Source organism: Ursus americanus, chromosome 1 (genome assembly GCF_024610735.1).
Source record: "Ursus americanus isolate L20-20 chromosome 1, mUrsAme1.1.p, whole genome shotgun sequence".
In the NCBI taxonomy this organism is placed as follows: domain Eukaryota; kingdom Metazoa; phylum Chordata; class Mammalia; order Carnivora; family Ursidae; genus Ursus; species Ursus americanus.
Window position 1 is genome coordinate 88,709,751 of NC_142127.1, and position 22,224 is coordinate 88,731,974.

A 22,224-nucleotide genomic window follows, 5' to 3' on the forward strand; every position below is an offset into this window, starting at 1 on the left:
TCACTGTCCTTCCCCAGTCCTGCTAGATGCACGCCCGTCCTCGTCTCTGCTCAGCTAGTCTGTGACCATCTGTCACCCCTTCCGGGCTACCAGGCCCCCCAGGAGCAGAGATGAACAAAGCCCTCTGTCTCCATCTCTGTTTCCCATGAACCTGGAGCAGGAGGGACCCTTGGGAAGTTACTCCCTTTCTTGAGTCCATCTCCAGAACTGTTCAAAACCAACCTCTTAGGTCAAAAACTCCGTTTTCCCAAGTGTTCAGACTCGGTTGCCATATTAAAAACACCTCCTTTTTCTGTCTATTCCTCGGCTTTTTCTCTCTTTCCCACCACAGGACAACATACGACTCGTAGGATCCCCCTGCTTTCAATTCCTGGAGGGGTGACCTAGGACAGGCTGCTGAAACTTTGTGGGACTCAGTTTCCTCATCTGTAAAAGGGGAATGAGAATACTCACCTGCCCAGCCAGGATCAAGTGACAGAGATGGGAAAGTTCCCTCTAAGTTTTTCCTGCTTGTTTCCACACCAGCGTTTCTAAGCAGCCCCACCGCTGCCGGCCTCTGCCCCAGCCACACCTGCTCCTGCCTCCCTCCACCCTTCTCTTTGACCCTCTCCTGCTACTTTCCTCCCCTCGTCAAGTCCTGGAGCAGCTGCACCCAAAGGAGTTGGGAAGAGTAGGAGAGGTGGGGCCAGGGAGGGTGCTTCACACAGAACATTCCAGAGCTCAAACTTATTCTAAGTGGCTGTTGGCGACTGAGAGCAGCTGGAAGTGTGAGTGACTTGGCCCCACCAGGCCCTGCGCACTGTCAGCTCTTCACCCACACCCTGAAGTGCATTTCCTGCCTCCAGGAAACGCTTTTTGCTTGGAGAGAAGGGGTCTGCCCACCCCAAGTAAAATGAAGACATGTGCGTGGGGGAGAGGGAGGCAGTAAAGAAACGCCTGTGTTCCAGTCCAGAAGCTCAAAAGTTGGAATTTCAAGCCTTTTAGGTTGGGCCATACACAGGAGTTCTGAACTCCTGTAAACACCCTGTTCCAACCCCCGCTCAGCACTTCTCCCCAACGCTGAGTTATCTGTTGGTATCTCTGTGCTCACCAGGGTATCTGACCTTATCCCCACAGTGGGTATACCCTCAGTGCCCAGCACAGGACCTGGCAGAGAACAGGCACTCAATAAATGGGCATTGCACAGTACAGCCCTAGAGTCCCAGAGGCCACAGTACACGCACCACCAAGGATCTCCGAGGAGGAACAATCCCCCGGAAGGGCCATTTCTAGTCTGGTCTTCCTTTATGCCAAATCCGTCCCACCTAGTCGTCTGGACAAACAGAACCTAACCTGAACGTTCCCTGTTTACATTCCTCTGGGAAAGAAGCTTCTATGTTTTCTTTCCCTATTTCACCACTGGGAAGACATTCTTGATGTTGACCTCATGGTCTTTACTGCTGCAGGCTTTATTCCTCTCCTTCCTTCATGGACAAGAGTACCCAGTCCCCAGCCCCACTGTTTAGAGGCTGTGGCCTGTGTAGTCACATGGAAAGGGGCAGCCTCCACTGATCTGGCGTTGGCTCTCAGCCATGCCCCTGACTGGCTCGGTGGACCTAGACAAGTCATTTAACTGCCTAAAAGTCATCTCCTCATCCATAAAATGGGGTTCCCACCACCTTCCTCTCGGTGCTTCTGTGATTGTTAAACAAGATGGTGTGACAAGGGTCCCACAAGGTCCCACTCCTGCCTGTTGAACCTCACCTGTACCACATTCCCTCTTGTTCCAGCCTCGAGCTCCCTCTTGCTCTCAGCCTCACTGATTTTGCAGTTCTTAGAAAGAAACCATGCAGTTTCCTCCGACCCCAGGGCCTTTGTATGTGCTTTTCCTCTACATGAATGCTCTTCTCACCTGCCGGTTTCACCAAGTTAATGTCGCTCACCCTCACATCTTACTTCTTCAGCCAAGGTCAGGTTCTTGGCTGTAAGGTCTCACAAACGATATCCCTTCCCTTTGGAGCACTATCTGAATATATCATTCCAAGGAATCGGGCTCCGGCTCATGCATATGCTCCATGAGACGAGGAATCCTAGTACTGCTGCTCATGACACTCCCAGAGCCCGGCACGTGCGCAGCACACGGTAGGCACATGAATTATTAAATACAGGAATCAGTGAATGAGACAATGAGTGCACGACACGCATTTAGCAAAAGCCTTGACCACAGCAGATTACCTTAAAGTCTGGATAATTCTGCCTCTGATCATTTTTCCTCACAGGCATTTCTTCTGAATTTCCCATCAAAGTCTCAGCAGGGAAATCAAGCAGAGCTTCAGAGGGTCAGCAAAGAATGTGCTTTAGTCTGACCCGGGAGGTGGTACATGAGTCAGGAGAAATGGAACGGGCTGCCCACAGCCTTGCTCCCTGCCCTGCTTCCGCCCCCCTCCCCAGGCCGCGACAGCAATTCCGACCCCCCACGCTGGAATCCCAGGGCACGGCGCCTGGAAGCAGGAGGAGGGCTTTGAAATAGCCCCTGGACTAGCAGATGGGAGACCAGTGAGTCCAGTCTGGGTCCTGCTGCCTCCTCACTGTGGCCTTGGGCAGAAGCCCCAGACCCTCACCCCCACAACACAGGCCTCAGCCCCACATCTGTGAAAACGATGGGTGTTGCTCAGCAGATCCACAAGAACCTTCCCCTCCAAGCTCTGTGGCTCCAGGACATAGGGAAGAGGGCCGGAGGCCTCGGGGCCTTGAAGGCTGAGAGTCATTCGTGAAGCGAAACGGGCAGGTCTCAGTTCACAACTGTTGATACTCGCTTCTCTGAACTGTCACCCCAACACAGGAAACACGACACCCAGGGCCTGTCAGCCTGTGGGATAATCTCTCCTCAGACCCTCCCACTGGAAAGTGTTTGTGGGTGGGCTCCCGGCCCCAGCTTTTCTGGACTTCACTGCCCTGTCAGGAGCCAGGAGCCGGCGGCCAGCCTGGGGGAAAGCCCCTTCCCAGGGATGGCAGGAGGGCAGTCAAGAGCACACTGGGGCTCATTCCACTCTGGGATCTGTTGCTGAGGGCCACCTCGATCTGCAAGCCCCCAGCAGCCTAGCGCTGCTGCCCAAACTCTGACTGCTCCAAGTGGCCAAAGCCCATGGGAAGCCGCAGCCATCTCACCTGGGTGACAGCAGATTCAGAGGGGGACAGCCCACGGCCACTCTGGGGTGGGGGGGGGGATCAAGGTGGTGAGTGGGAAATGGACTTAAGAAAGCAGACGGGGGGCGACTGGATGGCTCCGTCGGTGGGGCATCCGACTCTTGGTTTCAGCTCAGGTCCTGATCTTATGGGTCCTGGGACTGAGCCTCACAGCGGGCTCCACACTCAGCAGGGAGTCTGCTTAAGATCCTCTCCCTCGGCCCCTCGGCTGCTCACATGTGTGCTTGCATGTGTGCACGAGCTCTCTCTCTCAATAAACAAATAAATCTGAAAGGAAGGAAAAAAGGGAGGAAGGGAGGAAGGAAGGAAAGAAAAGGGAGGGAAGGAAAGGAAAGGAGAGGGGAGGAAAGGAGAGGAGAGGAAGGAGAGGGAAGGAGAGGAGAGGAGAGGAGAGGAGAGGAGAGGAGAGGAGAGGAGAGGAGAGGAGAGGAGAGGGGAGGGGAGGGGAGGGGAGGTGAGGTGAGGTGAGGTGAGGGGAGGGGAGGGGAGGGGAGGGGAGGGGAGGGAAGGGAAGGGAAGGGAAGGGAAAGGAAGGGAAGGGAAGGGAAGGAAAGAGAGGAGAGGAGAGGAGAGGAGAGGAGAGGAGAGGAGAGGAGAGGAGAGGAGAGGAGAGGAGAGGAGAGGAGAGGAGAGGAGATCGAGCCTTTAAGTCAACCAGGCCACATGGAACCAGGGCCCAGGTGGGAAGTCAGGACACCCAACATGTCAGGGCTAGAAGCGATCTCAGCGCACCCCTCATCCAACGCCCCCTGGTGAAGGAGAGGAGGACACCGATGCCCGGAGCCACACACAGACGGCCCAGCCCGACATCACCTTCATTTCACCTGATGCTCTGAGTCATCATTTGAATTCCGTCCCTAATACATTAAAGGCCTCCAACGAGATTACGTCCCCTCTCTGCCTTCCCTTCTCTGCTTACATCCCCTTCCCTGCTTCACGTACAACGCAGAGTACGAGGCTTAAGCTGAGCCACAGACATGCGCGCTCCCTGAAACTGTCAAAACCGTGTGCACTGGTGTCCCGAGGCCCTCGTGTGGGAGTGGACCTATCGCTGCTCTGCGATCCCCAGAGGCATCCAGACCCCCTACCATCTGTGTTGTTAGGAAACCAAGCAAGGGCTTCAAGAGGGCCATGCTCGGCTCTCGGCTGCTGAGACAGCCCGCTCCGGGCTATGCACACGGAGGACGCCCCAGGCAGTGGAAGAATGTGTGTCCCGTTGCCCTCTGAGGGCGCTGGCTGCTCCCAGGCAAACTAGCAGGGGTGCCGCTGGGGGAGGAGGTGGCGGGGGCGCGGGGGGGCTGTTACCAGGTCGCACCGTCCTGGTGCCTGGAGCTGGCTACGCCTGAACCCGGGCCCAGCTCGCCTGTCAGAACTCAGGCGGAGTCCAGGGTGACAGCTCGTCACCAGGGGGTGGGGACCAGAAGGCTCTGTGCCCGGTCATCTGAGACCTGTCAGAAAAGAGAGCTGCCCCCAAGCCAGCCCGAGCAAACTCCCCGTGAACAGCCATTCCCAGACCCAGAGAGCAGGAAGCAGGCACACAGCCAAGCCACACTTACCTTTGGGAAGCTCGGTTGCCACCTTCCCCTCATCCTCCTCTGAGGGAAGATGAGAGGAGGTAGGAGGAAGGAGAGGTAGGAAAGAGAGGCGGGTGAGGAGGAGGAGAGGAAGAGCAGAAAGGAGAAAGAGAGAGATCGATTAACAGAGATTATTTCCTGAAAGACACTCTGCTGAGACAAGGGAGTCAGGAAAGCAGGGGTGAGGCCGGGGCAGAAGAGCCCGGGGTAAGAGGTAAGGTCCGTCCTGACACATCCCTGGGGGCTCAGGACGCACAGCTGAAGGAGGGCCTTGATCTCAGGGACAAAGCCGCCCCCCTCGCAGCCCCTGCGCCCCGGGCTTGCATCTCAAGCAGAAGTGTGCTGGCTGGTGAGAGGCAGCCCCAGGCCCCGTCTGCTCGCCGGTGACTCAGTGTCCCTGGCCATGCAGACACCTCCGAAGGGGAGGTCGTGCCGGCCGTGTGTCCGCGTGGGTCACACATGCATGTCATTGCCCTCCTACCTGGCTGGATCAGTCTTCTGGGGACTAAGGAAGAAAAGCAAAGTTGGCCCAAGAGCTCCAGCCCAGCCCTAAAACCAGAGTCTAGGGAACAACCTTCTGGGCTCAGCCTGCTCAAAATAGCCACTCAGGGCCCAGGGCCCTCCACTCTCCCCTTCCCCACAGGGAGGAGGGGAGCTGAGGGATGAGGTAAGGAAGTGGGAGGTGTGAACTGGGGGCGTGTGTACATCTGTGTGTGCATGTGTGTGCATGTACACAAGTGCCTGAACACTGTGGGATGGTGGAGCCAGCCTTCTGGCAGAGACCGAACCAACTCCAAGGAAACTGAGGCCAAACTTCCAAATCCCCAAGTCAGAGGCCCCTGGGAGTGGCACTGACCCCACCTGTCCATGGGCATGAGGCTGCAGAGGGTCCCATCCCCCTCAACCCCTGCACAGAGAGCCCCCACTCAGGCCTGACCACACTGTGGGCACAAAGCCAGGCTGCCATCTCGTTTCCAGAAGGGTTCTGAGAACCCATCATCTCTGGGCATTTTCTGATTAGATCCTGAGGCCCTGCCCAGGACCACAGGAGTCCTCCAACCCCTACTCCTCCCTCTGGCCTCCCCCACCACCTCCCTTCCAGCTCAAGTCACTCACCACCTGTAGGGTGCAACAGGATGTCCGCTGGGTTGTGGGGTTTCAGGCCGAGAGCAGACAGGGGTGTCTTGGCCAGACCTGGAGGGGAGCGCACTGTGCCAAGGAGAAGAAAGGAAACAGGAGTGAGCCTCAGGGTGAGGGAAGTGTGGGGAGAGGAAAAGAGGCAGAAGCGGGGACACCCCTAAGTAAGGACATGCTGGTGAGGGGTGGGCAACAGGAGGCCATACAGGGTAGACGGCCCCAGCACCAGAGGTGACTGCCTTGCTCCCACTGCCCGTCCTGTCTCCATATTTCTGCACAGCTCAAAGGGTAGAGTGAAAAAGTCAGGGAATGGCTCTGCCCCTCAACCCGGCCCTGGCCCTCAGCCTCGAGTAAATAACTTCTGTGCTGGGGCCCTTAGTGGCATCGCCGCAGTCCCCGTGCCTCGCCATGGCTTACAACATACACGCAGCTTTCTTTGAGTACCTCTGACTTCCTCCACACTACTGTCTCTCTTCCTTCACCCCTCGCTCCCCCAATACACACACAGTCTTTCCACACTGTGCGCTTGGGTGGACTTGGAGAGCAAAAGGAAATGAGATATCAAGATGGCACCTCCTGAAAAGGACAGAGGGAGGGAGGGATCACGGGCGGAGCCGTGCCGACCCTGAGACCCCAGGGCAGCCCTCGGCTGGAGGTCTTTGACCCCCAGCCAGCCATGTCACTTGTAAACCCCAGGATGAGAGAATTTCTCCTTGGGGGCTCTCTGTACCCCCCAAATCTCGGTGTTCTGGAAGAGGGGAGAGCTCCGCCTCCACAACCCTTGGCCGGAACACCAGCTCCCTGCGCAGACCCCAGGGCCCTTCCAAGCTGCCCGGCCGGGTTAGCGGTGGCGCGTAACACACAAGGTCAGAAAGGGCTGTCTGGCTCTTTCCCCTCAGCCAAGGACATGGCCGGACTCCGAGCTGAACTGCAGGGCGGCTACTATGCGCAGTCACGAGATTTCTCGGGGGCAGCTGCTGCATCCCCTAACACACCTCTGAGAAGAAGCGAGAAATGAGCTGTGTGTCTCCTATGGTGGCTATCGGGAGCGTGCAGAGGCCACGGGCCCCGAGGACAGGCAGCCACACAGGTCAGCCAGAGCCCAAGCCGCCTGCCTGCCACACACCCAGGGTGTGTGGCCCTCGAGTGCCTGCACCCACACAGCAGCTCCAGGACCGCCCAGACCCCTCCTCCTTTCCCCAAAAGACAGAGAGGCCTACAGGAAACAAAGCTACAAGCTCTCAATGCAAGCATCGTGCATAGCGTGTCTGTGCGCGTGTGGGTGTCTGTATGCATGGCACACGCAGCAATGGTGAGAAATCACAGGGGTGTGAAAGGGGGCAGACTCCATCCTCACACCGTCCTCAGAGGCCCAGTGGACAGATACAGCAGATACACACACACACACACACACACACACACACACACACACACACACGCACAGATTTCGGTTTCTGCCCCTCCAGCCGCCTTGCCCATTACTGAAAATGGTGTCTTGCAGTAGACCCTTACCGAGCACTTATTAATGTTTGTCAAATGAACAAATTTGAATGTAATTAACTATGGAGGAATGAGCCCAGCCTCAGAATGCCCGAGAAGCATCTCCAGCCCACGGGCGTGCATGGTCTAGGCGGCACAGCAGAGGCACAGGTGGACCACTGAGACGAGGTGAAGAGGACCAGAGACAGTGGGAGCTTTCTCTTGGTTCCACCTTAAAGCACCTCCAGCTCCCTAGTCACTCGTGCCCCAGTCTCCAGGCATCTGGCTCTTCTGCTGAGGCAGACGAGTAGGTGGCCCTGAAGCCGGGCAAGGCTTTTGCTTCCCGAGAGAGGAAGGCCTTGCATTTCTCCACCTCTGTCCTCTCTCCCAACACTGTACATTGATGAAACCTTTGACTTATTCTCCCCACCGGGGCAGCAGGGTTGGCAAGGGCAGGGAGAGAAGAATGGGAACAGACACATATGGCAAAATCTAACCCTAGCTCAGCCCAGATGGCTTCCATCCCACGCGGGGTGATGGCCAAGATCCTGGCTCACTGGACCAACAGCGAATCAGAGCAGGTGTGAAGGTGAAGGGTCAAGGCCACCCTCAGGAGGGAGAGCGATTCCAGGGAGTCACAAAAGGCTATGGAGGGGGCGCCTGGGTGACTCAGTTGGTTAAGCATCTGCCTTCAGCTCAGGTCATGATCTCAGGGTTCTGGGACCTGGCCCCATGTCGGGCTCTCTGCTCAGCAGGACCTTGCTTCTCCCTCTCCCTCTGTCACTCCCCCTGCTTATGCTCTCTCTGTCAAATAAATAAATAAAATCTTTAAAAAATATAAAAATATAAAAAGCCACGGAATTGTCTCTTCAGCAGACTGCCCTGGGCTTGCACTGTCCAATATGGCAGCCATGAGAGCACCTGCTGTGGGTGTGGCCATGAGAGCACCTGCTGTGGGTGCGGCCGATCGGAACTGAGAGGTGCTTTCGGAGCAACACACACACTGGTTTCCAAACAAGTGTTATGAAACCAGAATGCGACGTATCTCTTTATATTGATTCCATGTTGAAACTATATTATAGATCGTTTGAATTCAATAAAACCTACTAAAAGTAATTTCACCAGCCTCTTTTCACAGTTTTCAAAAAAGATTGAGCACTGGGTGTTACACGCAAATGATGAATTATGGAACACTACATCTGAAACTCATGATGTACTCTATGTTGGCTAACTGAATCTAAATAAAATTTTTTAAAATAAAAGATTATAAGATCTCAATATTTTTATCTTAATCTACCTATTGAAATGACAATATTTTAGACATTTGGGGTTAAATAATAAATATTACAATTCACTTCTCCAGTTTCCTATGATGTTTTTCAGGCTGTACATTTAAAATGCTCCATCACCAACAGGGCTTGGGCTGGATTTCCACTGGGCCACACTGCCCTGGGGAGAGGCATGGCTTCCACTCTCGGCTTTGGCCTCCCACATGCCCCAGACGATTGCCCACACAAGTTCTGCTGGGACAGGGAGGGGCTCCGGGGCCACATTCTTCCCTCACGACAGCCAGCCCCCAGGAGAACATACCGCCAGTTCTGGTCTCTGGTCCTCACCCTCCTCCCCTCCCTGATCTCTCTCCTCCTCGGCTGCCCCAGGCCTGCCACTGGGACCCTGAGTCCTTCTCAGTAGTGTTCTATCACTGCTGTCCCACAGTCACCCTTCTCCAGCTCCCCCTGTCTCTTCTACCATAAAAAAGTACACTACCCCACCCCTGCACTCATCCGGGTCTTCTCTTCTCGTGGAAATGCCTCTGTCCTTCAGAGGCTTTGCCTCTCCATTGAGCGCACCAGGGGCTAGAGACTAAATGTTCCTGCCTAGTGACCAAGGATGGACAAGATGGGGGCTGTGACAGGCTGAGTGTTCTGGGCCTTTCTTTCCCTGATGGAAACTTAGTAGGCTGCCTAAGACAGAAGAGGTGCCTGGATGCAGACGGAAATGGGGATCAGGAGCAAGAAGGTCAAGGGGTATCTCAGAGATTCATCAGCAGGTCACAGAGAGTCACTTTAGGATGGGGGTGGTGGTGTTTTGCACACAAGATACAAAAACGCTCAACGACTAGGAAAATTGCAGACTTTGGGAGGCCAGGGACCCCACAGAAGGTCAGTAGGACCCCAAGCCTGTGGCTGCTGTACCGCCACATATGTGCATGTGGACAATGGAAGGAAGGGGAGTCCGGCAGGGATGGTGAAGTGAAATGAGCCATCAGGACCAGGAGTGACAGATCCTGGCCCTGCCCAACTCTGCCAGCACCTCCCCCCAAACCTGGGGTGCTTACTCAGGCCAGGCTGAGACAGCGGCTAGAGGGGGCTCAGGGAAGACAGGCTTAGTGAGGCGCTCTTACCCCCACTGGGCGGTGGGCTGGTCGGGGAAGTTCCCTCCATCTCCTCAAAGGCCTCCTTGTAGCTGTGCAGATGGGGCTGCAGGAGAAGAAGAGGGGAGGTGGGGGGATGCCCACTGGTGGCCATGACCCTGAAGAGCAGGGGTTTCCCAGGTAACCAGCCCCCAGGTCCCCTTGCCAGTCCCACCACCCACCCCTCCACCTCCAGGACACAAAGGGAGATCCTGGCCATTCACGGCCCCACCCACCCCTTTGTCACTGAGAGAATGAAAAGCAGCTATTTGCAAAGCCATGGTCCTGCCTGGGTGGAAATCAGGAGCACTTGCCTTAGAAATATTCCCCAACAGGGCCAAAGAGAAGGGGCTGGGGATGGGGGACTCAGGTCCTGCCCAATGGCAGGAGAGAAAGGGATGTCCAAAAGCCATTTCTACCCAGAATAATGGATTTTATCGGACATGAGCCACTCATATCAGAATCTTCCGGGCTGGGGCGCCTGGGTGGCACAGCGGTTGAGCGTCTGCCTTCGGCTCAGGGCGTGATCCCAGCGTTATGGGATCGAGCCCCACATCAGGCTCCTCTGCTGTGAGCCTGCTTCTTCCTCTCCCACTCCCCCTGCTTGTGTTCCCTCTCTCGCTGGCTGTCTCTATCTCCGTCAAATAAATAAATAAAATCTTAAAAAAAAAAAATCTTCTGGGCTGTACATTTAAAGTGTATGTTCCCGGGCCCTGGCCCATATCTACTATGCTGGGATCTCCGGAGGTGGACTTGGGATCTACATTTTTAACAAACTCCCTGGGGGCTGTTATGCTTGTGGCAGTCTAAGCTCTACCACCTCCAACCACAGACACGTCTCCAAAACGCAAACATTCCGGCACTGAGATGAGATCTCCCGAGAAAACCCTGTACCTAGAAGGAATTCTAAACCGCTCTTGTCAGTCTATATGATTTGGCTTGCAGTTTAGAGACTGTGGTCGTCTGTGTCATACCCAGGACACTTACCACCCTACTAAGCAGCGCTCTTTAGGAATCAAAGAGGGAACTTCAATCTCAGTGTTAATCTAAGAAGTGGGAGCGTAAAAAGTATTTAGGGAGGGAAATGCCAGATTCCACGTGCCAGCGAAGAGATACTGAGGACTGAGTTTCCTGATAGGGCAGGGCCACGCAGGTGACGATCTGACTCCGCTACTCTCTTTGGCCCCAGGATGAAGCCCAAGGACTCACCTCTTTGGGCCGCCCTCCAGGATTGAGGGCGATGGTGAGAGCCAGCTCGGGGGAGACGCACTGGACAGGGGAACGAACCCCAGGGCTACGGGGGGACGCGGGTTCTGGAGACTGGTTCTCATACTGTCCATCGCTGGCTGCCCGCCTCCGGAGAGGGGCTGGGGGCTCGGCAGGCTGCTTCTCCCGAGCCTGCACTCCTGGGAGGAATGCAGGACGTAGAGGGCAGTGAGCATATTAGGCGAGAAAGATCGATCAGGCCCAGTTCCCCCAGAGAAGGCGGTACATCTCAGCTAGGGGCCACGCTGGAGCTGGGCCTGTCTCCCCTCTGGACTCCCCACTGCCTCCCTCTGCCCACACCCCAGGCTTTCTCTGCAGGGTGGGGGATCTGCTGGGGTGGGGCTGGCCTTCTCCAGGAATCTCTGCCCTGCACAGGGTTGGGGCCCAAAGCACAAAGGGCTGATACGAGAAACAGATGTCAACTTCTTTCAAACCCTGGAGGCAGAGGGCCAGAGCTTCCAGGCAAATGAGGGAAGGTGGAAAGAGGACAGACAGTCTCCAAGGTGACCGCATCAACCAACAAGCAACATCAGGCCCGTGGGGAAGAACTTTGGAAAGAGCAAATAATGCATCATCTTGCAAATGGTACTCACGAGAAGAAAAAAAAGAAATGACTAAGTCTTGTCATGAAGTCCCCAGCCCCAGCTGGCCCCTAGAGTATTGCTGGCCTTCTCTGGGGTTCCCCAGCCTTCCTCCCACGCACCTCTGAAAACACTTACCAACTGCCCTTATGCTGGCCCCTCATCTCCCCACCCCTTGTCTCGCCCCGAAGATGGTCCAGCTCCCACTCCCCCCACCCCCCGTCGAATAGCAGGCAAAGGGCCTGAAGTCATGTGCTCCATCTGCTCTTCTGTATTTCCCTTCCGTTCCACAGGCCAAAGTATGTTGTTAGCCTCGCCCTCCTTCCTTCCCACTCTGTCTTCCCACAGCTGGGCTGAGGCATGGAACCCATTGCCTCATTGAGCTGGCTCCAGAATCCTAGAAAACTTAGTCCCCACGTCCCAGAGGCCAAGACCCAGCCTGAGGACAGGCTTCTTGTCTTCATTATCTCGTGCGAGGACGTTTTCAGCTCTGCCTTCACCACACCCCGGGGAAGAGCAGGTTAGGGGAGGGGACGTGCTGGGCCATACCACGGGGCACGTGGGACCCTGGCCGCCCCAGCATCATGCAGACACGTCCGGAACACCGTCCCACGGCACACGGCACACGGCACACACAGACACATGCACGCGTGCACACCACCGGCCCTTCGGGATGTGCCACTGCAGCCGGGCAGGCATCACTCTCCTCCAGACTGATCACCTGCCCCCACAGTGGGGTCCATGCGCCCCCCACTCTGGCCTGGCACAGCCACTAAGGCCACCATGAAAATCACGTGCTGGGAAGCCTTCCTACTTGTCATGGACAGCAGGCTGTCAATGCCAAGTTAGGGACGGACGCACACTCTCTCTCTCACACACACACACACACACACACACACACACACACACACAGTCACTCCAAGACATGCACTCATCCGATCGCATACCCGGGGGCCCCATCCGGATAGCAGCAGGACTGGCGTAGCATTTACAGAGGCAGAGGGACCCAGGTGGGGTGGGGTCTCGAGCCTGCACTTTGGGCTCTCTATGACTCAGAGGCAGCCTGCCTGTTATGTCCACCAAGAGAAAAGAGCCCCGAATGGGGACAGAGAACCAGACTCACAAACTGCTTGACTTAAAGCAAATAAGCCCTCCTCTTAGAGTGCCCTTATTTTCCGAATAGAAAAATGGAGCTCACATAGTCCTAACAACGGTCTGTTACGACCACCAACCCAGATTAAAGACGCAGGCAGGCTCTCCCAGGGCTGAGCAACACCCCGGACCCCAGGCTGCGGCCACCCCAAGCTCCCAGCCATCAGAGAGGCAGCTGCCCCAAGCACCACACAGCGCCTGTGGGTGCTTCCTGCCTTCGCCCCGCTTCTCCCACCTCCACTGAGCCCCGTACTCCCCAGGCCTGGGCAGCCCGGTCCAGACCTGCCACGCATTTCATTCCTGGCAAAAACATTAGAAAGAAACAGACATAGCCATTGATTTTCTAATAATAATTGTGACAAAGGAGGCCCATTTGGGAAAGACTCTTGGGGTTTGGAACTAAGTTCAGCCCCAAGGTTAAAAGAAATGCATTAGGGCTGGCTTCAGTTCCGGCTCACCCAGCCCAGCAGCCTCTTTCTGGCAGATTCCTGTGCCTTTGCAAGGGGCGGCCAGTTTCCCTGGTTGGGGATCTGATGTCTGCCCTTGAAAGGTGGGTCTGTTTCAATTTGAGGCCCTAAATCTCCCCGAGGGACAGAGAAAATGCTCCCCAGTGTGACCAGAAGCACCCTCTGTGTTCAGGTGCTGCAGAAGTCTGCAGCCACCCAGAGAAGGGACAACTCAAGAGGGGCTTCCCAGCAGCAGAGGATGCGAGACCCTGACACAGTCAGCCATCTGAGAACCATCACACCTCCTGAGACAGGGGGATGGACAGGATGACCCCCAAAGAGCGAGGCGCTGCAGAAGGAGAAGACCCCACATTCCACTCGCACGGAGACGGCCTCTCCCCCTGCAGCATGCCCCACAGCACCAGTAGCCGGTCAGAGCCTCTCACATTCTTTGAACACAGTATCTCACTGTTGTCCCCTTTGGCAGGCCCAGATATGCCCGGAGTGCTGGAGAGCCATGTTCCCTCTCTCTTGTCCTTCTCTATGGGAGGGGAGACAGGGCACGGCCAGGGGAGGGAAGAGAGCCCTATTGTTCCTCGGCCAAGCTGGGACGGCTGGACACAAGCTAACAGCCACTGTCAGAGAAAGAACACCCCTCCCTCGAGTGCCAGAGACTGACCGATCGTAAAAATAGGCTTACTCCCCGCCACCCACCTCCCCACCACCACCACCCTCAACCCCAGGACTTTCTCAGTCTCTTGGCCCCATTCCCTGTCTCTGTCGAGGCCCCTGTGTCTGTATGCTCCACTCCCTACATGCACGCGCGCACACACACACACACGTACATGGACACATGCGTGTGTGCACACACACACATGCACGGACACATGCACGTGCACACACACATACATGGACACATGCGTGTGCATGCACACACACACACACACACACAGCCTTCACCCGCAGGAATGGTGGTGGGTCAGAGTGGCCCTCAGAACCTCTACCCCAGCAGGAGACCACGGGGCTGGAGGAAGCTCGTAAAGAAAGGTGGAAAGAACAGGGCTGAGGGACTCTGGAATGTCTTCTAGCCCCAGGAGCGTGGGGAGTAGGATGCCCTCATGGCAAGGAAGTGGTCTTTAGAATAATAACATTCAGAAGCCCTTTGTGTCCCGGGCGCCTGGGTGGCCTAGTCGTTAAGCATCTGCCTTTGGCTCAGGTGATGATCCCACCGTTCTGGGGTTCTGGGATCGAGCCCCGCGTCAGGCTCCCTGCTCAGCAGGAAGCCTGCTTCTCTCACTCCCACTCCCCCTGCTTGTGTTCCCTCTCTCCTGCCCCTCTCTCTGTCAAATAAATAAATAAAATATTTAAAAAGAAAAAAAAAGCCCTCTGTGTCCTGTGAAGGGTGCTCACACATTGCAGGTGCTGGGCCTTCCCCGCCACCGGGGGGATGACAGGCACCTCAGCCTGGGGCCTCCGCACACGCCACCAGATCTGAAGAGCAGGGTGCCAAACAGCCCCACTTCCTGGGGGTCCTCACTCCACTCCCCACAATGGTGTTGTGTTTGGGGGAACCGCTGGCTCCAAGGCTCCCCTGAAGTGGGCTGGACCTGAGGCAAAGAATCCCCTTCGTCTAACACACACACACACACACACACACACACACACACACACACACTCTGACTTGTGGGGACTGCAACCCTAGCACACATCAATACACCCCCTTTGGCAGAGCACGGGCGCCCACCGCCCGAGTCCCATAGACAAATGCCCCGGTGTCAGGCTTCATCACACGCTTCCTCTACACCCCCCAGACTGACCGTGTCCACCCCCACAGACCCAGCTCTTCTTTCCTGCCTTCCGATTTTCAAAAGCCTGGATTCCTCAGCTCTAGGCGACAGGGCTGGGTGTCCGACAGCATGCCTCGGGCTCCGAAAGCCAGGGTCTCCGGGAGGCCACCTGCTGGGCCAGGGCACCAGAAAGCCACACGGCGATCACACTAGCAGCCCCAGGGCAAGCCATGCCAGCTCCCTTCAGGACAGGCCCACCACCCCAGAACTGCCCCAAACCCCCAGGTCCAATTGAACACTGCACTCCCCACCACTGGGCCGAGAAAGGGTGAAGGGAGGGGAGAGGAGGTGGACAGGAGACATTCTGCTAGAGCCATCTCTCCATTTTCCATGGACGGGGAAGAGGAGGGTCTGTGCAAACACCAGATACTGCCATTAGGAGTTAACAATCCACTACCCCCTATGCCTTTTCCCGGAACTGCTCAAGGCTATGGCATGGGGCAATTCTGAGCACAGCCTTCTCCCTAACCTGGGCTTCTGGACTCAGAGGTGCAGGGAAAATGATGAGGCAACTCCCTCCCCAGAACTAACAGCCTATGGGCAGACATTAGTGGGCATCATTCTCAAGGAGAGCAATGGGACCCTTGATGAAGGGTCCACCATATTGGGTCACGTCAAGCCACCAAGCAAAATACACATGGCAGGGCTATGATCTCTCCCTTTTTCACGTTAGGAAATTGAGCTCTGAGTAATTAAGAGACTTGCCCAGGGTCATAGAGGTGGTCGCAGGCAGAGCCAGAACCACGGCTAGGACTTCTGACTCCTGGCCATGGGTCCTAGGATCAGAGATATGGGATGAGGTCAAAGGGGGTGCCGTGTCCCCGGAGAGTACCGCACTCAAGAGTAGACAGAGCAATGGGTGCTAGGGTGCCACTCTTTGTCGTGAGCCTGGTGGCCCAGGCAAAGCACAGCCTGGCTCCTGCTGAAACCTTGGCCCAGCAGCCTGGGTGGTCTGGCCAGGGGGGCCAGAGAGCTGGGCCATCCCCGCCCTCATGAGCATGCTCGCTGTGAAGGCCTGTGTGTCCACCAGGAGCCTGAAAGTTCATCTAGTCACCCCACACCCTGTTCCTAGCAGGTAAGACCAAAGCCAAAAGCATCAGGCCTGTGTCCATGCAGAAGTGGGAGCACTCGCTCATGCAGAAAGGAGGGGGAGAGGGTCTAGAGAGAGGGAGGAGGGAGAAGTGGGGGGGGCAGTAAGGAAGGGAGGAGGGGGCAAAGAGAATGGGAAGAGATGGAAAGAAGAGGATAGAAGGGGGAGGAGAGAAAGGTAAGGGGGATGGAAAAAATGAACAAGGACGAGAGCGGGCAAAGGTTGGAAGAAGTGGTCCATGAAAAAGAGGGGAAGAGAAGCTGAGAGCTGCAGTGAGGGCCAGAGACTTATAAGGGGGGAGGGGAGGAGGGGAACCAACCGGAGAGGGAGGAAGATCGGAGCCGGTGGAGAGGAGGCAGCCGGAAGCCGGTGTGCCCCATGCCCTGCAGCTTGGCATTGTATGCTTCCCATCCACACCCCGGGGAGCCGGCAGGGAGGGAGGCAAGCAGGAAGGGAAGGGGGGGGGATGACACCAGGCAAGGAAGGCACCACACCCACGGCACAAGGGACAGATGGACACAGGACACACAGAGAACACAAGGGACGAGGCATTAAACAAGACGAAACAAAACAAAAACAAAGAGAAAAATCAAGATTAGTTGGTGTTCTGAGTCTGGGATCTGGCCATAGGCTTGGAGGGAGGTGGGAGGGTGTCAGACAAGAAGAGAGTGTGCATCCAGAGTCTTGCTTCTCCAGTGGGCAGGTGGACCTCTTGCCATCCCGCAGGACGCCACATCTCTCGCTTTTCTAACCCCAGCATGGGGCAAGCAGGTACCAGCCCAGGCCCAGGAGATTGCAATCCTATTGCCCCACAAGTCATCTGCCCTCACCGTCAGCATGGCCCCATCCCAGGGCCTCCCTCCTCTCGAGGTCACCTGCCTCTTCCAGGAACCAGCTGTGACCCTACCAGCCTGAGCCCAAGGGCCACAGTCCCTAACATGCTAGCATCCCCCTGCCCTTCATCCTTCCCTCACCCCCACCTTAGTAACCCACTTCCCCGGAGTCCCTTCCATTTCTACTGTGGCCCAAAGCTGCTGGGCACCACCCAAAAGCCCTTAAAAGGAGCCCACCTGGATACACTATAAAGACCTGCCATGCCCTCCTTCTCTCCACCCTCGCTGACTCCCCGACCCCGCAAGGGCCCCCCCAGGGAAACACTGATCCTTCACCAGATCTCTGCTTCACGAGCTAATGCACACCAGCTTCTTGGCCACTTCCCCTTCGTGCCTCCGACTGCCAAATGTGGGAGGCTCTGGGACTCAGCCCTGGGACCTCTTCTGGATGTGTGCTCACCCCTTGGTGCTGTCACACATGCCACGCTTCGCATGACATCACACACTGGTGACCTCACGTACTGGTATCAGAATGCCCACGTTTCTAAGATCCAACCTCTCCCTGTGGAGGTTTCGAGGGCATCTCAAATCTATCATGGCCATAATCACACTTCGGACATTCCCTCCAAGTCCGCTCTTCCCACATCCTTACCCATCTCAGTAAAGAGCAACTCCACCCTTCAGTTGCTCAGGCCAGGAACCCTAGAGCTGTCCTTGACTTTTCTTGTTCACATCCCACGTCTAGCCTTGATGGCTCCACCTCCCCAACTATCTACATTCTAAGCACTTCTCACCATCTCCACAGCCACCACTCTGCTCGATAGCAGCAGCCCCCTCACCAGTCTCCCTCCCATTCTGGCCACACCAACCCTTTGGGAACAAGTCAGATGATGTCACTGCTGTGCACACAGCATGCAGGGTGGAAGCTAAAGTTCTTAGAATCACCTACAAGGCCCCCTGCAAGCTGGCCCCCAGGCCCATCACTTCCTCAACTTCATGCCCCTCTACATCCTCACATCAGGCACACCCCAACCTCAGGGCCTTTGCACTTGCTGTTCCAGCTGCATGTCCCCTCTCTGTCCAGGGTAGGCTTCCCTGGTCCCTCTACCCCTCACTGATGCTTTCCTACTTTATCTCTGCGGCACCTACCACCCATCTGACCTAGTATATATGTATTTGCTTATTTGTTTATTGTCCATCTCCCCCTTGAAGGCAAGGGTTTTTACCTCTGTTGTTTACCACCATTTTTCCAGAGCCTAGACTAACACAGACTAGGAATTCATGCCAAATGAATGACTGAATGGGCCTTGATGTCATCTCCTCTTTCCACGATGAAATGTAAAAGTTGGGTTCTCAATTCGAGGTTCCAGCTTGATACAGATATTTACCTGTATCTGTATTCATCCTTTATTCTTACTTCACAAGGAGACATCTCACCTCCTCATTGAGCCTAAATCATTCACCTGGGCTCCTAGGCCTATATCCCTCTCCCTTCTTTAGTGGTCTTATTCTAGCAACTTCTTTCTCTTCCATCTTTTTCTTCTTTCTATTCCCTCCATATTCAACCTCTGCTCCTCCTCCTCTAGAAACATTCTCATGGCTCCTATATTTACAAAAAAAAAAAAAAAAAAAAGGCTCTCCATATCTTGCTACACTCTTTACTACCATGCCCTTCCCTTTTATCATACAACCACTCAAAAGAATAGTTGACATCCCGTCTGCACTGCCTCTCTGCACTCACTCCTCAATCCTGCAGTCTGCTTTCTGTCACCACCACTCTACTGAAAATATGTCTTTGAAAATCCCCGGGGCCACCTAATTGGCAAGCCTAGTGAATTTTTCCCAGTCCTCCTCCTCATGTTCTCTCCAGTGACATTGTGAACCCCCTCACCCCGTCCTGGAAACCCTTTTCTGTCTTGACTTCTGTGGTGACCCGCTGTCCCTGTCTTCTCTCACTGTCCTGAACATTCCTTCTCAGCCCCCTTCCCCTCCATTCCCCTCATGGCCATTTCATCCTAAGTTCTTTTCTCTCCATGCCCTCTGACATAGAGATCCCATTCATGGCCAAAGCTTTAACCCGCGTCTTTGTGAGGATGACTCCAAAATCTACAGTTTTTTTCACTCTTCCAAGCTCCAATTCCAGATATTTTGCTGTTTCCCATACATCTCTACTGCTTGCAGGCTCCAGTGTCACCTCAAACTCAACATATGCAACACTGATGTCTTCATCTTACACAAAATCCACTTCTCCTAACTCCTGGTTTGATAATGGAACTAGCATTCTGTTCCTATTCATGGAGCCTCAGCATCATCTTTGATGTTTCCTCTCCTTCACCCCCTACATCCAATCAATTTGTAAGTGCATTGGTTCTACTCTCTTGGTATCCTTGGCACCCATCACTTCTTTTTCATCTCCATGGGCAGCACCCTAATGCAACCCCCCAACCCAGTCTACCTAATAACCAACTATATCTCCCAACTCAAAGTCTCTCCTATTTTGCATCCTTCCTGCCCAGATCCACCAGATACATCCTCCTAAATTACAGCTCTGACCACAGCATACTCCCAACTAAAACACGGCCATGACTTCCTACATTGCCACTAGGTAAGATTCAAGCTCATTAGTCTGGTATTTTAAGACCAACCAGAGGCAGGCCCCAGGCTACCTTTCTTGACTCTCTCTCAGCCTATATGTTCTCAATCTACTATATTCTTCAAACACATGCTTTCCTGTGTTCACTAAGACCTGTCTCTCTAATGACCCCATGCACTTTCAAACTCCTATCCCTCTCCCAAGGCTCTATTTAAAACACACGCTCAATACACTCCTCAATCTCTTCCACTGATACTGATCTTTCCTTTTTCTTCACTCCCACCGAACTTTCTACATATCTCACTTATTAGGATGACTTCATTTTCAAGTTCCAGTTCTTTCTCCCCTTACTAAACTCTAGACTCCTTAAAGATAAGATGCACATCTGATCTCCAACATGCATTGAAATCTCTACCTCTAAAGACATCTGAGATCAGTCCAGTCACAGAATCTGGATCATAAGATAACATGGACTCAACAACTCTGACTCCTATTTCTTTTTCTTGTCTTATTGCACGGGCTAGGATATCCAATACAGTGTTAAGTGATAGTGGCAATAACAAGCATATTTATTTTGTCCCTGGTGTAACAGGAATGCTGCTCATGTTTCACCAGAAAGTGTGATGTGCACTACAGATTCCAGGTACCTACCCTTTATCAAGCTAAGAAAACTACCCCTATATTCTCTGAGATCCAAGCTGAAATAGGACATAAGGAGTTGTTGGATCAAAATGGAATGAGCCAGGGATATAATATTGAGGTACGGAGAAGGTTTTGAGACAAAGAAGAAAAGGCAAACCTGCGAGAGAAAAGCCAGCAGAAACCAGATCAGATTCATGGCCATGAAGAGGCTCTCCCTCAGATCTGAACTTCCTGGGTTACTCGTGCTGAAGCTTATGTTCTAGCTTCTTGCAGAAGAACATAGAAGAAGCAGGAGGAAGTGGTACTGGCCTATTCCCTGACTCCCAGACTGTTGTACACAATGATCCTGCCTTGGCACCTTTACCTACACAAGCACTGCAGACATTCTACAGGGCTACTGAGGAAGTTGTGCAAACAGGACCTGCTGACATAAGAAACACTTTCATGACAGGGCGTGGACCAAAGAGGCCCCTTTCTAGCCCTGGGGACCAAATACATCTGTCCCCTCTATACATCGCATCCCTTCTCCTGACTGAGTCACTCACAGTTGGCAGAGAAGATGATAGCAGGGTTGGGGGTAGAGACATTGTACCAACATCCCTCCCTCCCTATGACTCCTTGGCGGCCGAAGCCTGAGCAGCTAAGGATATGGAGGCTGACAGTCAAAACTTCAGAAGCTGGTAGGAGAGAAAAGGCTGAGGGGAGATGCACTCCAAGATGGGCATCGTTCTGGAGCCATTAAGGTATGGCTTCCTTTAGAGAAAGCTCCAGGAGAGCTATACAGAGGGTTTCCTGGTTGGGGAAAGGAAACCCCCTCAGCTTCCCCAGAGAATCTGCACATCGTTAGGTTAGAGTGTCACCGTTCCTCAGGTCACCTCAACTCTGTAAAATATTAAGAGGAACCCATTCCTCTCCCTTTAACAAAATCTCCGACAAAGAAGCCAGGGGTCCTTCTTTCAGGAGCCCAGAGGAAGGAAAAAGCAGAGGATGGCAGCCCCACGTGGACCACAGCACAAAGCTTTTCACCTCTAGAGTTATAGAGCTACTTATCCTGTGTTTTGACTCTCAGCTAAAAGCAATGATGTGCTCCTAGACCAGCTCTCCAGGCGAGGTGAAACCCGGATGGCCAATTTCCATAGCATAAATACTTCCATCGTGGCCAATCTGAAGTTACTGAGAGTGGAAGTAGGGACCCTGCTCTGCTCTGAAGGACAGCAGGGCATCCCTGCCCCCACACCCAGGTCCTGGACCCAGCCCAATAGCCAGCTGGCCTGCCCTCAGCTGCTTCCCCAAACCCACCCTCCATCCCCAAGGACAGGTCTCCCTCTCTCCCTACAGCTGGTATGGTGACTCAGCTTCCCCTACATTTAGGGAGGGGGGAGAGGGCAGGGTCAGCTGCCCAGGCTCCTCTTCTCATCCCTGAGCTCCCACCACCCCATCAGCTGAGGCGCTTGGCACATCTCCACAGTTAAACAAACCCACAGGATTTCCCACCCAGTGTGGCTGCCCCCATGGAACTGTCACAGGCTTCAGCCAATAAGAAGGAAGGGAGCCCTTCCTGTTCCTCCCAACATGGCCCTGCACACTCTGCCATTTCTTGCCTTGATCTCCCCAGTAAGCTCTGTGGTCGCCCCATTCCCTCTCCTCCCTCCAGAAACATAAGCCCACTCTGATAGGAAATGAGGCTTTGTTTCTCAGTGCTTGTTTCTCACACAGCACAGGTCGGAAAGCAAAGACTAACAGGACAGTTGAACAACCAGGGGAACCTTGGCCTCCCCACCAAAATGAGACATACCCGGAGGGGACCCACCAGGGTTGAACACTCAGGTAGAGCCCTGGCCTTAAGGACACACTCTCTTCTCTATTATGCCTCTGGAACGGCCCAAGGGGGAACCTGAGTCTACAGAAGCCTCCCTCCAGCCTTCTCCACACCTTCCCCCAGGAACTGGAGTCTGAGGACTGCAGGCAGTGGCAGAGAACATCTT

General features: G+C 54.6%; 1 protein-coding gene across 19 annotated transcripts in view; it reads right to left on the reverse strand.

The window, feature by feature from the left end:
• The window catches only part of TNS1 (tensin 1), a 225,520-nt gene that overhangs the window by 20,697 nt on the left and 182,599 nt on the right, over positions 1–22,224 (reverse strand). For 5 of the 19 annotated variants that reach the window (XM_087863307.1, XM_087863243.1, XM_087863314.1 and 2 more), the window contains 6 exons: positions 16,491–16,574; positions 10,999–11,195; positions 9,781–9,856; positions 5,877–5,969; positions 5,242–5,265; positions 4,743–4,781 (listed from right to left, as the gene is read on the reverse strand). In XM_087863307.1, the coding sequence (XP_087719433.1) occupies positions 4,743–4,781; positions 5,242–5,265; positions 5,877–5,969; positions 9,781–9,856; positions 10,999–11,195; positions 16,491–16,574 (513 nt within the window). The remainder of the gene's footprint in view (positions 1–4,742; positions 4,782–5,241; positions 5,266–5,876; positions 5,970–9,780; positions 9,857–10,998; positions 11,196–16,490; positions 16,575–22,224) is intronic. The other 14 variants (XM_045777632.2, XM_087863263.1, XM_087863313.1 and 11 more) reach the window with 12 other exon arrangements.